The sequence below is a fragment of the Taudactylus pleione genome, unplaced genomic scaffold, assembly GCF_031769625.1.
Source record: "Taudactylus pleione unplaced genomic scaffold, aTauple2 ptg000032l, whole genome shotgun sequence".
Classification (NCBI taxonomy): domain Eukaryota; kingdom Metazoa; phylum Chordata; class Amphibia; order Anura; family Myobatrachidae; genus Taudactylus; species Taudactylus pleione.
Genome location: NW_028284434.1, coordinates 9,540,217 through 9,557,178, shown reverse-complemented (window position 1 = coordinate 9,557,178; position 16,962 = coordinate 9,540,217). Strand labels below are relative to the sequence as shown.

Here is a 16,962-nt window from a genome sequence, read left to right as displayed (position 1 = left end):
TAAATGAGAATGGTATCGAAATACCTGCGCCTGTTCAAACCCCGACCACGGAAGCCCCACAGGAGGAGATCTGACGAGGGAAGGTAAGTACTTTAACCCTGCCCTCCATTCCCCTCCTTTGTGGAACCTAACCCTAAGGTCCCCTCCCAGCACCCTTGACCTAAGTCTCCTGGGGAATGCCTAAACCAGGCAACCTGTGCCATTGATCCCTAAACAAAATTCTCACAAGAGCTCTTTATATCCTTCACAAATTATATAGGTAAACTTCTACATACCTTGACAGAACTTAAGATATTTAACATGTGCTATGCACCAGAATGCATGCTATTCTGTGGTATCAGCTAATTTTCTGGGTAAAAATCTGATTACGGAGAGGAAATGTCAGATGTATTATATACAGATGTAATACAGGTAAGAATTGTGCATTCAGAACTATGTGGAACCAAGCATCCTTTGACAAATACAAGATGGTTCTTAAAATAGCTGTAGGACAGGACTGTACTCTAGATCGATGCGCTGCTTAAAGTGTGTTATGAGAGATTAGCCATAAATAGTTACTACTATTAAACAACTGTCTGGCTTTGCCTATCACAATGAACCTCTTAATATGGCATTCCCCCAATTTTCAGAGTAGGAAGGGGTCTGTTGTGGGTCATCTGTTTTTCAGATGAGGATGTTGCAAAAAAATATTTGCAGCGCAGAAATCCTATACTCAGTTTTACATAAGTTTAATTTTGACATTTTCAAATAGCTTTTGTGCAAATTCCATGCAGCCCCTCTGACCAGTTTAAGGTAAAGCCTATTTTATTGACCACTGTATAATAGAGTTCATCCTAGTAACCACTATACAATGTAACCCACCCAATCTCTGGCCCTGACACAATATAGACCCAAATGGATTACTTACCCCTCTCCTGCAGCTCTACACAGTCTTATTACTGGGGAGTGGTTATACCCAGTTACGCTACTAAATATCACTAGCCATTCACTCTTATACTAGAAGCAGCCATATCCAATCCAGCTGTAGAAATCTCACTGAATTGACAGACCGGTCTGGATATAAACTGCTACCTATTACCCAGACTTTTTGGGGCATCTTCCAAACGGATGGGTGGTGGGGGTGAAATGAGTGGACATCTTCCAACATTGGTGCACCCAGTAAATGTTTGATATGCTTCACAAAGAATAGTCACATTTTAGTTGACTACTGTATTAGACATTGTTAGAAACTCGGACAAGAAAGAGTTGTAAAATTGTCTTTATTGTATTTCTGAAGTACCCTTACAAATAAACCACTTTATAAAATGGCAATTGCCACAATACTCCCATATAGGATACATTAGATCTGTGCGTACACCCTGTAAGAATACCCTTGTGCTGGTCAGCACAAATCCCCACTGGTGTAAGTTACACACAGCTCCAATACCCCATAGAACTTGTGTACTCTATTTTATTACTTTAATAATTTCAGCACTGCATTGAAGGAGGTGAGATTTTCACAAGACTTCATCCATTTCTGGACATTTGCTGGGATGGCGCTGGTGTTTCCAGATTGCTGAATGGCACACCAGCTGACTATATCTGCAATGGTTAGTTCAGAACCCACTAGCCAGAGCGACTTTCCCAGCGCAGAGTTCATGGCCCGCAGAACAGCAGCTCTCTCCTTACTGCTCCCTTCCCTGAACTGAAAGATGGCGGTATCCACCCAGCTGTCAATCAGTGTAGCGGTGACTGCATTATATACATTTCCCAATAGCGAGAACAGGAACCGGGCTATGCTGCCCTCTCCTTCTATTGGACACATGTTCTGAATGCTGAATTTCATCTGCGGTTTGGGTACTAAAATATAAAGGAAAAAAAAAACCTTTAACATGCATGTGCTTATAACAAAAAAAAACATTTTTTGTGTGTATTTTTTTTTGAAAATCTAGAACAGTCAACAAAAGCTGTACTGGCGGTGTTGGCGTAAGTAATTCCCTGGAATAACTGGGCACTGCTGTTTTCTGTACCACTTTCCCTCACTGCAAATGCTGGTAAAGATTCAACTAGGGTAACAGCAGAAGAGAATACACAAGGATAAATATAAAAATTACACACCATTAAAATCTATATAATTGCTAAAGTCTGTCCCGTCTCAGACATGCATGTGCAGTGGGAGACGCGTACCCCCTCCGATTGCAGCAAGTGATGCACAGACCTTAGCTGGAGAGGATGAAGGGCCCACCAGAAACGGGGTAAGTGTACAGCTGCAAGAATCTGATATACTGCTATAGAATAACTTCTGGATTTAAGATTCTCCCCACCCCTTAAAGTGGTATGAATGCAACCAAATCTTCATGCAAATAGATATGAGAGAAATGAGAGACCGCTGATTGGCTCGCGGCCCGGGACTAATGACAGCTCAAACCCATGTACTGTCATTAGCGTACTGTATCAACATGCTGTAGTGTGTTGATACAGTGTGTCTGGGGCCCTATTTGGATTACTGAGAGAACATCGTGGGACAAAAGGGGAGTATTGGATTTTTTTTAATTAACCCTATTTTAACCATTTAGAGAAAAACAAACACAAATCACAATGATTTGTGTATGTTTCTGACCGTCTCGCAGCTCACGGGGTTGAGAGATTGAAAAGTGATTTTGGCAGAGCGTTTGCTGTCATCTCACCCGAGCTTGTCATCCCGATTCTTGGTAAATTTGAGAGATGTTTGTATTAGGTGAAAAGTACTTCCGATTTGGCCCGATGGTGATTTGATTCGAGATTGCTATCTCACCTGAGTTTTACAAGTGAGATGAGAGAAATCTCTCTCTAACTCACCCGACTTTTGCCTTTAGTAAATTTGCAAGCAGGAAAAAAAAAAAAGAATAAATCACCAGAGATGGTCATCTTGACCTATCTCGATTCTTAGTAAGTTTACCCCTTAGAGTGCCTACACTTAGTGCCCGATTCTGACGCATCGTGACGACAAATCGTGTAAAATATGCCCAATCGTGAGTGTCCACTCACGATCATGATGCGCGTCCCCGCAGGTCGTACTTCGCATCTTCAGATCTGCCGTGCTGTAGGGCAGATCTGACAATCGGTTACGATGCATTGGAATAGTTAGGAGGCACGATAGATCGTTTGTCACATTGGACAGTTTTTAACACCAAATCGTGCCCACGACTGCCAGGGAGCTGCTGGGGAGAGTTCAAGGGGAAATCGGACACAATGTCGGATCGTGAGCACATCGCCAAGTGTGTAGGCACCTTTAGACTACACTGAGGTCATGGGGTTGCAGAGGGGAGGAGCGTAGAGTTAATTAAGTGCCAGCTCCTTGCAGCCCCAACTACAAGCCCATGGTTCAGTGTCCCCCAGCATTGATGAAGAAGAAAGGGGATTTTCCTGCTTCCCATGGCTAATGCTTGATGGTGCAGATGTTCACTCACTATGAAACATTTTGTAATAAGTAGTAATTGCCGTATTGATGTCAAAAAACAAACTTCTATGACATCCTACAATAGTGCAGTAGGAGATTATGGGAAATGCAGAACTAATGTCAGCAAATAAACTTTGCTTTATACATAATCTGATATTTTACAACACAACAGTTTATATTTATAGAGAATCTACACTGCAGTTTACATTAACGGACATCTGCTATTTATCCAACAAGCCAATGCTGATGGACTAGTGTACAGAACCTAAACACGGCGACAGATTTGCAAAGTCTCCTGCCACCATGTGGTTGTATAGGCACTATGTAGGGATTTAACATCACTCACACCCCTTAGAGGTGCACAGGAGAATGGGCAGAGGTTCCTTAATGCAATACGTACCATATGGGCTACTGAACATGGACCTTTTACATCTTACCATACTGGTTGCACCATCTAGTTGAATGGCATACCGTGTATCTACTGTATATATTACCAGATGGGCAACTAAAAATGTTAGAATACACTATGGGAGGATTATGGAGGATTATTCATTTTACTGTAGAAGCCCCTTATATCTCCTCTCTGCAAATACTAACATTCACATGTTTTACTGAAGACTGCAATACTCATATACCTCAACATAATGTAAGCGTTTATAAGTCTCACTCATGCTTCTAGGAACTCCATGCCACTTACAGTCTTTCCAGATAAGAGTAAATCCAAGCTGATAGTCCTGCCGGGACTTCTTATTGACCTGATCCCCAAAGCACTTCAGCAGAGGCTCTGGAATGTGGGTGACAGAGGAATGTGTGTGGACCGCGGACAGCACCTGGTACTGCTCACACAGCAGATTGTGGAGGACCAGCAGAGAAAGTGGCGGCACAGATGGATTCGCATTGATAACAATATCTCTCAGCGCACCATAGTCCTGAATGTGAGAAACAATTAAAACTGTTACAATTACAGATAAACTTTACTATAACTGCTGTCTTTACCGCTCTGCTTTTTATCAAACTGAGAAAAATAATCTTCACAAAAGCAAAAAGACCATTTGCCCCCGGCCAGTCGCAACAACCAAATAATAAATATAACAAGTCATAAACCTTGAGAGATTAGCCAGAAACCAGTTTATGTAAATAGAATATAAATCATATTCTAAACATGTTAATATCAGAGCACACCTGCAAGATTCTCTGAAATGGTGAGAAAATTGTGAGTGCAAAAGACTAATTAATGGTCAGCACCAGTCCAAGCTATCCGTATATATTAGCAGAGAAGACCATGGGACTAGGGCACTGGCACAGAATCCTACATGCAGATATCAGCAATTTGGCCAATTATCTCCATGCTTAGGGTTGCAAATTGGTTTTCTTACCCAAGAGTGATTTCATCAAAATTGGTCAACTCCTTTCATCATGTCTGACCACACATAAATATCCTATTTTAATGGAACTTGTGGGTTTCCACCTCCAGCACTAGAGAATGTAAATTGGTGACAGTAATAACATACCTTTCCAAGTATAGAGTCCAGGTCTGCCTTACAGGAGGCTGGAGCAGCCCTCTCATCTGCCTGAATGATGTCTGTCACATCAAGATCTGCATCTGGAGTCTGGATCATCTTGGAGAGTCCATCAACAGCAGCCTTGAGTTCATAGAGTCGTTTTAAAATGTCTTCTTGTCTGGACTCAAACGCCTGAAGGGTTGGGTCAGCTTCCCCCTGCGATATATAAACAGCTTCATTGTTACCAGTCCATCTTTCTTATAATACAGAGAAAAGGGGTGTATTCACAAAATACTGTTGTAGGTTTAGATACCTATTAAGAATACTACATTCATCTGCAAAGCGATTGTGAAATTTCCCTCATTACATCTCGTTCTCAGGCTACTGTAACACTTTATGAAAATTAATAAAACTATACATAGGTTAAGTTCCCTATGCCAACCAAAGGTAATTTGTATGGCCAGGGTAAAATAAACCACCAAATCAGGTTTTCTTAAAATGCACCGGTTGGCTACACACTCTGCAGGCGGCCATGTTGTGGATATTCAATATTCACAGTAATGTAGTAGTGTTCACTCTAGGTCAGGCACTGGGCAGGGCGCCGGACCTAGAGAAAGGGCACATCTGTGCACGCCGAAAGCTGTCGCTCTGAAAAGGGGTGTGTCTTTAAGGCGCGTCCCCTTTTCATCACTCTTGGGGGCGTGCCCGGCACTAACGGACTTGCCGGGCTACCCCCAAGCACTGCTGTCAGTGTGAATGGATGCTGGGCGCATGCGCCTGGCCTACATTCATTGGCGGTGACCGCTACACCGCAGTTTTCAACATCAGCGGGACACTTCGACGGCTGTTTCAGCGGGGGGGGCGTGCCGGAAAGTAGGGTGCTTTTTGCCCTTTAGAAATAGGGCAGGCGGCCCCACTGAAACAGCCTAGCGGGAACGCTAATGTAGCATACCTACTTCACAGGTTGCAGTCATGTATATTAGCTACATTCCAAAAGATGGCTGCCTCCACTGTCAAAAGAAGACCGGTCTCATGAAGAGGTGTATTATATAAATATACAGTTATTCTATTCATCATAAGATCTTTCTGAATACATTTGTCCACACAATTAAAGATCTTTCCAACCAGCCAACTTGTTGGAACAAAAATCTAGTAATGTATGTGAGGAAGCGACAATCGGCTATTTGCTCCTAAATGCTGGAAAATGGCCAAAAAATGTTTGTTCAGACATATAGGTTAAATCAAACATTTTCTGTCAGTTAGGAGCAACCGGACAATTGTTGTTTCCTCATATACATTGCCAGATTTTTGTTTCAAGCAGCCAACTGGCTGGTTGGAAAGAATGTTCTAGATGCATGGCCAGCATAAGATGGGAGTGACCTCTGCACAAAACACTTTTAAGTGGTCTTAATAATAAAATAAAGTCATACAACTAAATACGTTGGACATTAACCACTTAACTGACAAATTATTTTTCCAAAAACCGCTCCAAAATTGTCGGTTTCATTTATGATTGAATTAGGTCAAGAACATAATTTTAAACTTATCCATCACTATTTTATTTGAAAAAAATATATTTTTTTAAATCACAGTATACCATAAAAATAGCAATTTTTATGTTATACTGTAGTGATGGCCATTGGCAGCTGTACCATCAATGGTTCAATCACCGTTAGAAGCCATCAATTGTTTATCGATCGGTCGAGGAGATCTATGTAGACCACAAGTGCCGATGTTTCCTAAACATCGATTGATGGTTGCCATCGATGGTGCAACATTGATGCCCACCAGCAATGGCAAACCACTTGTTATCAGTCAGATAACACACACACACACACACACACACACACACACATATATATATATATATACACATACATACACACAGAGTCAGGTGCATAAATATTGGGACATTGACTGAATTTTCATATTTTGACCTCTATTCACCACCACACCTAATGTTCTTGCTATCTCTCCGATGGGTTTGTTTTGATTTTTCAGCCTAATGATGGCTTGCTTCAATGATAGTGACAGCTCTTTGGATCTCATATTGAGAGTCGACAGCAAGTGATTCCAAATGCAAATGTCACACCTAGAATCAACTCCAGACCTTTTACCTGCTTAATTGATAATGAAATGACGAGGGAATAGCCCACACCTGTCCATGAAATAGCTTTTGAGTTGATAGTTACTTCTGGCCCCTTAAAAAGTGGGAGGCACATATAGAAACCGTTGTAATTCCTACACCGTTCACCTGATTTATAGAGGCCAAAATATGAAAATTCAGTCAATATCCCAATATTTATGCACCTGACTGTACATACATAAAACTGCTCTTGCTTACACACACACACATTATATATATATATATATATACATACATATATATATATAATTTGTTTATTCTGGAGTTTCGCCGTGTGGATTACACACACATTATATATATATATATATATATATATATATATATATATATATATAAATTTTTTTTTTTTTTTTTTGCCTGGCACTTATAAAAATGGGCATCATGGAGGAGGAGCTGAGGCAAGAGGGAGTGGCCCGGATACCTAGAACAGCGGCGGCTACCAGAGCCGCCGCTGCTGTCTCTATAGATTCAGTGATCACTAGGTGATCACTGCCGGAGCCGCAGTGGGAGGGTGTCCCGCTGGCGGCCCGGACACATAGCACAGCGGCGGCTACCAGAGCTGCCGCTGCTGCTTCTACTCAGCTAGTGATCACAGATACATAGCAGCGGTGGCTACAAAAGCCGCTGCTGCTTCTCACTGAAGGGGGTGGGGCCGGCCGGGCTGCCCGATTACTGCTGGCCACAGTGATCGGTTCACAGCAGCAGCCGGGGCTACGTGAGCCCTGGCTGCTTCCTCTATTGAAGTGGAGCCAAATCACTGTGGCCAGCAGTGATCGGGATACACAGGAGGGGGAGCCGCGGGTGTAGAGGGACCAGAAGGTCCCTCTGATATAGGCGGCAGTGGGAGGATTAACTTCCCATAGCCGCCTAGTGGCCATTTCTGACTGGTCGTATCAGATACGACCATGTCAGGGAAAGCCCAGTCTGGTATGGTCGTATCTGATACGACCGTGCCAGGCAAGTGGTTAAAACATAAGAGGTATGAAAAAGCTATTCCATACTAGAATCTCACAAGGGAATTAAATTCCCTGCAATGTCCGGCTGCTCACATCATGCTAGAAAACAACACCTTAATATCGCCAGTTTTCCTGTACAGCTAAGGGGTCTATTTACTAAGCAGTGTTAGGAGACAGAGTGAAAAGTGATAAGGTACCAGCCAATCAGCTCCTAACTGCCATCTCACAGGCTGCGTTTGAAAAATGACAGTTGGGAGCTGAATGGCTGGCACCTTATCACTTTTCACTCTGTCTCGTAACACTGCTTAGTAAATAGACCCCTTAATGAGGTGCGAGGGAACAATTGTTGGTAGTCAGAGAGTGCCACCGTTCCTACAGCACTTCACAGACATCAACTGAATACTCCTGTTCAAGTATAATGCACTTCACAGATGCTCAGTCTTTCATAGCCCAGATACTACTATTTATTGTCTCTAAGCTTTATAAATACTTCATTTAGCTAGCGGATGCAGATAGGAATTGCCATAGGAAATACTGCACCCATATTATAGCCTCAAATTCATCCAAGATAATTATCGAATTATAATTGTGTGTGTTGTTATCAGGTATGCATGGAGATCTAGTGGGAACATGAAAATAATTAGCCTGTGGCTCCCAACTCCCACCCACTCTTAAAAGGCGGATACTGAAAAATAATTTAGTTTGCACTCAGCTAAACTAAGAAGTGTAAATACCGGTGTATGTTATTAATAGCGGCTTTATTTTGGGTAACGTGTTTTAGGTTTAATGGCCCTGGCAGCTATATTTCTCATGTGTAGCAGAGGATATGGGTACAGTACATGCTGGCTGCAAAATAGAGAAACATGATTGTAGACTTTTGGAATGGTGAATAATGAGCCAATGGTAGTAGCATTATGATAAATGAGACTGATGTAGTCAGCATCCCGGTGATCGGGATGTCGGAGGTCAGAACACCGACAGTAAGTTTTATGGTGCATACACACGGTACGATCTGTACCACCAACGACTTGAAAGATATCGTTCAGTGAGCCATACTGCAACATCTCTGCACAGGCAAAGTTGACTATATCGTCCAAGTTGGCCTGCATGTACGGACGACCATAGATATAGTTATCGTCCATGCGAGAGCTTGCATCGTTGGTCGTTGTCAGGTTGGTGACTGCAAAAAAGTGACCGATATGAACAATATCATTAATGAAAGTCGTACCATGTGCTGCAGGAAAGGTGGTTTGGGTGGTGGTTAGGACACTTGCCTGCAGGTGTCGGGATTCTGACTGCCGGCATCAAGACCGTCAGGATCCTGTACCCAATTCAATTGATAAAAATATTCCTCTACAACAGGGATGGGGAACCTCAGGCCCGGGCGCCATATAAGGCCCGTGGAATCATTTGTTCCGGCCGTTGGAGCTTTTTCTCTGCTAGTTTCATCTGGCTAGCAGGGTGTCTAGAATGGCATAGTGTATGCAGCAGTGCTGCCTGGGGCATCCTTAGGACGCTTCAGACGGTCACACCGCTACCCTTACAGCTCGCGAAGCATCCTCAGGATTGCTGTAATCACTGGCGATTGTGACCCCACCTCTATATGACATCACATGGAGGGGCGTGGCCTGCACCCAGCCGTGAATAATGTTATATATATCAAAATGGCTCTCAGGAGAAAAAAAGGTTCCCCACCCCTGTTCTACAACATGGATATGGTTTTTCTTTTAACTTAAGATAAACCCCTTTTAAAATCAATGTATTGCTTATTGGACCATGCTTGTAATGTATTCAGCTTTAATATACTGGTAGGTTAATAGTCTCCAATAAATAAATAAAAAAAAAGTTAACCCTAGTGTGTGTGTACATTGGTTGGAAATATAGAGTGGTCGCTCCCCTGTGACAGGGACTGATGTGAATGACCAAATATTTTCTGTAAAGTGCTACGGAATAAGTATGCGCTATATAAATAATTTAATAAATAATGTCTTTTAAAATGGATATCACTAATTCCTATAAATTGCACAGCATATACATTAAATGCAAAACTGCCCATGAGCACCGCTTTTTGTCTTGCTGATGTGGTCAGTTATAGTATTCACTAAGATTGACATGTATACTGCTACATAGGGGTTATTTGACCCCATAATAAATTATGTGCATGTGATGGTAATATATATTGTAAGATTCACTGAAGCAGGGACTGACGTGAATGGGTAATTATCTTCCTGTAAAGTAAGAGAATGTGTCCGCAATATAGGCGAGGCTGGATAGTCCATGGATACAGCCTAATGAAGTGCATTACTGACCCATAGTCATTTATACCCCTTTTATACCAAAAAAACGGGTCCAACCTGGGTTTTCGGACATGGTTCCAACTCAGGTCAGACCCCGTTTACACTGTACACTGTTTACATAAAAAATGGGAGGTGACTGCTCCACAACTACCAATCAGCTCATTTTAGGTATAACCCAGGTCGGATAACCCGGGTCACGCAGTTTACACTGCACCATTACCCGGGTCCATCCTGGGTCCGACCCTGGTAGCTACCTGGGTTGAATCCCAAGGTCACTTAACCCGGGTTTTTTTTTAGGGACCCTTTTCCACTGAGCTGCAACCCAGGTGGACTCGGCAATAACCCAGGTTATTGCAGCAGTGGAAAAGCGGTATTACATAGCAGTATGTTTGGTTGGGGGGGGAGGTTCGGTATGAAACACCGCCGGACGCATGAGAAGACCAGCAAGAGAAGATCCCGACAGGTAAGGGTTTTTTTACTATTACTAACCCTCTCTCCCCTAACCCTCCCTTAGGGGTGCCTAACCCTAATCCCCCTTCCCTGAAGCCTAAACCCAAGTCTCCAAGGGGGGTGCCTAACCCTAACCTCCCCCGGGGTTCCTAGCCCCCCCTTCCCCCAACCTAACCCTCCCCCCCCCCCCCGCGGCTGTCCGCACCCGGCTTACCTTCATTTGGTATGCGTAGGGATAATGATAGGCATCGGGATTTCGACGTCTATCATTATTCCTCTGTCGGGATTGCACAATCAGGAAACCGGCGGTCGGCATTTCGATCGTCGGCTTCCTGACTGCAGCCCGGTTGGGGAACCAGGCAGCTATGCAGTAATTGGAAGCGTGCAAAGCATCTAAGAGGTCTCATTTTTGCATCAAATTCAACTAAATTCAACTAAAGCAATTGCAAATATTTCAGTTATCTAGGACAAATCCACCGGGCTCCCGACGCCGGAAGACCGGCAACAGAAGATCCCGACAACTAAGTATTTTAACTATTACTAACCTAACCCTCCCTTACGGGTGCCTAACCCTAAACCCCCCTGTAAGTGCCTAACCTAACTGCCCCCTTCCCCGCAGCCTAAACCTAAGTCTACCGGAGGGGTGCTTAACCCTAACCTCCCCTTCCCTAAACCTCCCAGTGGGGTGCCTAGCCCTAAGACCCCCCCCCCCCCCCGGGAGCCCCTAACCTAACCCTGTCAGTGCCCACTGCCCGGCTTATCTACGTTTGGTCGGGGAGCCGGCGGTCGAAATTTCAACCTTCGGCTTCCTGACTGCATCCCAAATCCACCTTCACTGAGTCACTCTATAGTTACAGTTTCTATGATGTTACATAACCTGCTGGGTTTCTGAACAGCTTAGCACGTGAAACCTATTTTGTTACATCATCTCAACAAAAATATTTTAACATTACATGCCCTAAATAAGATTATTCCCCTTTTTTCTAGGGCTGGCCAGTTGGCGGTCCCATATTGATTTTTCGGATCGATGCGGGATCACCATGTCTGCATTTGATGCAGACGATGATTGGTTAAATAATATTGATCTTCTCTAAGATCTATGATATTTTCACACATGCGTTTGTTAGGGGTTAGATTGAGATTGCGAATGCGCAGTTAAAAAAAAAAGGAAAGAATTAAAAGTTGACGGTTGCGTAGTGGAGCATGAGACGCTGGGGACAAGGTAAGTACGTCACAGCTGCCACATCAGAATTTTTGGATCCAAAAATCACGATGCATCCAACATGAACATTGATCTTTTGACTGGAGATAGCTGCCCATCCCTACTTTCTCCATGCTCAGAACACCCATAAATACAACACAATTTCAAAACAATTCTGAATTTGTTTCCTCTAAGGGGATATTAAATAAAATGATCCTGATATATAAATATGGGAGTATCTTTAGGAGCAGACCAGCTAGTTCTTCAGCATGAGGCTGCTAAATCGAACCCACATTCAGATCTGTGGGAAATACATGCAGCAGTAACTAGTATGGAGAGGTAACATAAATAGCATGGAGGAAAGGCTGCGCCAGGCCCCAAAGCTGATGACAGCGCGCTGTTACCTGGTCATGGTGCTCGGAGGGAGGCTGGTGTAGGTTGGGCACCCTGTACATGCAGCTGGGTAAATCTACCTGCATATCCCCGCTGCTATACGGCTGCACCTTGTACATCAGCATGCCGGCGGCGACACCACTGCAGCATACACACCACACGCACACACTAACTAGACCGGTGGGTGCTACTGGAGAGCTGACGTCATCCCATGCGGAGGAATCCAAGCCTCTCTGTGGGCAGCTCACTTGCGTTCCAACCATTGGGCAACTATGCGACGGCCATATTTGTTTTGGGCTATGCTGCCCTTTCCCGTAACCAAGCTGGTAAATATCTCGTGCCAATACTTATAATAAGCTCAACATGAAATAAGCTACAGTGTAAAAACAGATGTGCCCATTTGTGATTGCTGCCAGTTTTATTTGTTTTTGCAATAAAGTTGTAAATTATTATTATTTTTTGTTGAATGTGCGCGGTCCCCTCTCTGATGTAGCTACAAGGCTAGAGTATGCTGGGGGTGTAGCTCTTCCATAGCTAGAATCACACATATTGCCTAAACCTGTACTAAAAAGAAGGCTGCCCTTATCAAATATGGCGGCTCCGGTTACCCTCCTCCATTGGGCTGGAAGCTGAATGTGCTGTGTGTGTGTCACTCACTGTCTGACCTGTCATGAAGTACAGTGAGAGCATGGGCAATGAAAGAGTGGCGCGGGAGTCTGTGCGGAATAACATGACCAGGTTGCATTACAATTAAATATACATCTTGTCTCCTTATGCAGCACAGGCTTCTTGCCAGCAATGTACTATGGAGCCAGCTTGGTGAGTAACGCATCTTACACTAGCTGGCAAACACCCGGCTGTTGGAAAGTTGATATTTGCTAATCTAACTAAGGTGATTAATTAGCACATCATATAATTCCACAGCTAGGTAACCTGGGACACATAGGGCAGCCCTCTAACCTTCAAAAGTGCCGCACATTACTCTATGTCTCAGTATAAAGTTATACTCATCAGTCAGTGAGGGACACCTCTCTGTAATAACATAGCAGCAGGTCTTTTAAACTGTCTTTAAAAGTTATAACAAACATATATGACAACAAAGTAGGAAGGAGCTGGGGGCCACCAATTAGGACTTGAAGGGCTGCCTGTTGCCCATTGCTGACAGAATTGGTTCAATTTTTCTGCTGCAGATTGTACCACAATCAAAGCCTGAAGCAGGGGGCAGGAAGGTGGGGATTTATTGCTCATAAAGTGTCTAGGTCTAGTCATAATATTAAATCGGTACATTGTTGTGTTTTTTCCTCCCACGTAGTGGTGGTCGTTTCTGGGAACACAAAATATATTTATCCAGAAATTCCAAGGTTACCATTTGTTTTGGGGATTGACCAGTTGTATTTCCATTTCTGCCATAGCCTTACTATTAAATCCACTTTTTCCAGTCAGTCACTTACTTAGTGGCCATTGGGCTATAAGGGAACTACACTTTTTGTAAATAATTTAATAGTTTTACATTATGGAAACATTCTCTGTTTAGATCAGTGGTCGCCAACCTGTAGCTCGCAGTCATAATTTCGGTAGCTCGGAGTGAACTATGAGAAAGTGGTGAGGAAATTACCTCTGTGGCGTCGACGCCATGGGTAGCAAGTCAGCTTATTGCCATAGCTGCTACGGCAATTGCCTGACACGCTTCCCTGTGGCTCCACCCATAGCATTGACTCCACGGCAGAGTGGCATCAATACACGACTGACACCGTTAGTGACTCCCGCCCAGCACCGCCTGGATTAAAATAACTTGATAACGCACCTAATTTCTCCAGAATAAGAGCTTGCAGTATTACAAAGAAAGTTGATGCGCCCGCTGGTCGTTATTGACATGTATCATCGCCTGAACATGCCGGTCAATCTGCCGATAACAACAGACTGGCCATGTTCAGGGGTGAGGGAGGGTGCCTACATTGAACGACATCTGCAGGGGAAGAAAACGACTGTACGATTACAATGTTGTAATTGTACTGTCGTTCCACTATCTGCTAGTGGATACACACCTTTACCAAGATTGCATTGAGTGATCTATGGAGCAGACTGTCTTTGGGACAAATAGTATAGTAACGTTTCCCCCCCCCCCCCACACATAATTTATTATTATATGTTGTTATATAATGCATTCTTGATGTACAAGTAAAACTTTTTTTCTTTGATACATCTCATATAGTTTTGGCTTCCAATGCTCTGGTAAAGAAACATGTTTCACATATTGTAACAAATTTATTTTGCTCACTTTCAGCACTGAACTGGCTAAAGCAATAAAACCCATTGATCGCAAGTCTGTTCATCAGATCTGCTCTGGTCAGGTGGTGTTGAGTCTTGCTACCGCAGTGAAAGAGCTACTGGAGAACAGCATCGATGCTGGAGCCACAAGTATTGGTGAGGGTTTTCAAGATGGCATTTTCTCATCAATTTGGTTGCAGAAGTTTACCTTTAACGCAGGTTTAAAAAAGCTTGACGTTTAAGGATTTCTTAACCCTGGATAAATGTATCATTCAAAGTTTATTCCAAACATGTTTTCATTAAAACCTGGGACTGAATATGTTAGGTGTCATTGAAAGTGGGTGACGCTTGGGTTATATGCTGAGAGTGCTCTACTCTGATTGCCTGCTTAAAACATACAGTCAGGTGCATAAATATTGGGACATTGACAGAATTTTCATATTTTGGCCTCTATTCACCACCACAATGGCTTTGAAATGAAACAAACAAGATGTGCTTTAACTGCAGACTTTCAGATTTAATTTGAGGGTAATTACATCCAAATCAGGTGAACGGTGTAGGAATTACAATGGTTTCTATATGTGCCTCCCACTTTTTAAGGGACCAAAAGTAATGGGACACACTAAACAATCCTAAATCTAACTTTCACTTTTTAATACTTTGTTGCAAATCCTTTGCAGGCAATTACAGCCTGAAGTCTGGAACGCATAGACATCACCAGACGCTGGGTTTCATCCCTGGTGATACTCTGCCAGGCCTCTACTGCAAATGTCTTCAGTTCCTGCTTGTTCTTGGGGAATTTTCCCTTCAGTTTTGTCTTCGTCAAGTGAAATGCATGCTCAAACGGATTCAGGTCAGGGGATTGACTTGGCCATTGCATAACATTCCACTTTTTAGCCTTAAAATCTCATTGGTTGCTTTTGCAGTATGCTTCGGGTCATTGTCCATCTGCAATGTGAAGCGCCATCCAATGAGTTCTGAAGCATTTGACTGAATATGAGCATATAATATTGTCCGAAACACTTCAGAATTCATTCTGCTGTTTTTGTCAGCAGTCACATCATCAATAAATACAAGGGAACCAGTTCCATTGGCAGCCATACATGCCCACGCCATGACACTACCACCACCATGCTTCACTGATGAGGTGGTATGTTTTGGATCATGAGCAGTTCCTTTCCTTCTCCATACTCTTCTCTTCCCATCACTCTGGTACAAGTTGATCTTTGTCTCATCTGTCCATAGGATGTTGTTCCAGAACTGTAATGGCTTTTTTAGATGTTGTTTGGCAAACTCTAATCTGGTCTTCCTGTTTTTGTGGCTCACCAATGGTTTACATCTTGTGGTGAACCCTCTATATTTACTCTTGTGAAGTCTTCTCTTGATTGTAGACTTTGACACATATACACCTACCTCCTGGAGAGTGTTCTTGATTTGGCCAACTGTTGTGAAGGGGTTTTTCTTCACCAGGGAAATAATTCTTCTGTCATCCACCACAGTTGTTTTCCGTGGTCTTCCGGGTCTTTTGGTGTTGCTGAGCTCTCCGGTGCGTTCTTTCTTTTTAAGAATGTTCCAAACAGTTGATTTGGCCACACCTAATGTTTTTGCTATCTCTCTGATGGGTTTGTTTTGATTTTTCAGCCTAATGATGGCTTGCTTCACTGATAGTGACAGCTCTTTGGATCTCATATTGAGAGTCGACAGCAACTGATTCCAAATGCAAATGTCACACTTATGCTGGGCATACACGGCCAGATAAAATGCCTGTCAGACCGACAGACATTTTATCTGGCCGGCTGCCAGCCGCAGATGTCGCCGGCATACACTGTGAGACATCTGCGCTCCGCCCCCGGGGAGGAGACATTTCCCTGTTCTTCCGTAGGGAAATATCGCATCGGACAGGCATGCTGGACAAATCGGCATGCCCGACCAAGCAATATTTAACCCTCGGTCGCCCCCCCACACTCTACAATTATCGGGGCGATCCGCCGATATCAGGCAGATCGCCCCGATAATTGTAGCGTGTATGGCCAGCATTAGAGTCAACTCCAGACCTTTTACCTGCTTAATTGATAATGAAATAAAGAGGGAATAGCCCACACCTGTCCATGAAATAGCTTTTGAGTTGATAGTCCCATTACTTTTGGCCCCTTAAAAGTGGGAGGCACATATAGAAACCGTTGTAATTCCTACACTGTTCACCTGATTTGGATGTAATAACCCTCAAATTAAATCTGAAAGTCTGCAGTTAAAGCACATCTTGGTTGTTTCATTTCAAAGCCATTGTGGTGGTGAATAGAGGCCAAAATATGAAGATTCTGTCAATGTCCC

At 43.4% G+C, this 16,962-nt stretch overlaps 2 protein-coding genes across 2 annotated transcripts in view; one reads left to right on the top strand and one right to left on the bottom strand.

Annotated features, from left to right (window-relative positions):
* Nucleotides 1-1,242: 1,242 nt before the first annotated feature.
* AIMP2 (aminoacyl tRNA synthetase complex interacting multifunctional protein 2) lies at nucleotides 1,243-12,591 on the bottom strand. Its single transcript, XM_088451859.1, has 4 exons — nucleotides 12,375-12,591; nucleotides 4,930-5,136; nucleotides 4,116-4,347; nucleotides 1,243-1,839 (listed from the first exon to the last, which is right to left on the bottom strand). The coding sequence occupies exons 1-4, from the start codon at nucleotides 12,486-12,488 to the stop codon at nucleotides 1,454-1,456; spliced, it is 939 nt and encodes a 312-aa protein (XP_088307985.1). The 5' UTR covers nucleotides 12,489-12,591; the 3' UTR covers nucleotides 1,243-1,453.
* Nucleotides 12,592-12,962: 371 nt separating this feature from the next.
* The window catches only part of PMS2 (PMS1 homolog 2, mismatch repair system component), a 45,502-nt gene continuing 41,502 nt past the window's right edge, over nucleotides 12,963-16,962 (top strand). The window contains exons 1-2 of the mRNA XM_088451858.1: nucleotides 12,963-13,182; nucleotides 14,648-14,787. Of these exons, the coding sequence (XP_088307984.1) occupies nucleotides 13,169-13,182; nucleotides 14,648-14,787 (154 nt within the window). The 5' untranslated portion in view covers nucleotides 12,963-13,168. The remainder of the gene's footprint in view (nucleotides 13,183-14,647; nucleotides 14,788-16,962) is intronic.

Excerpts from the sequence above, each read along its gene's own strand:
- AIMP2 (XM_088451859.1), bottom strand. The coding sequence starts at position 12,488 with ATGCTGATGTACAAGGTGCAGCCGTATAGCAGCGGGGATATGCAGGTA. Across the intron at positions 5,137-12,374 it reads CCTCCGAGCACCATGACCAG|GGGGAAGCTGACCCAACCCT; the intron begins GTAACAGCGCGC and ends TATATATCGCAG. Across the intron at positions 1,840-4,115 it reads TACTCTTATCTGGAAAGACT|TACCCAAACCGCAGATGAAA; the intron begins GTAAGTGGCATG and ends TTTATATTTTAG.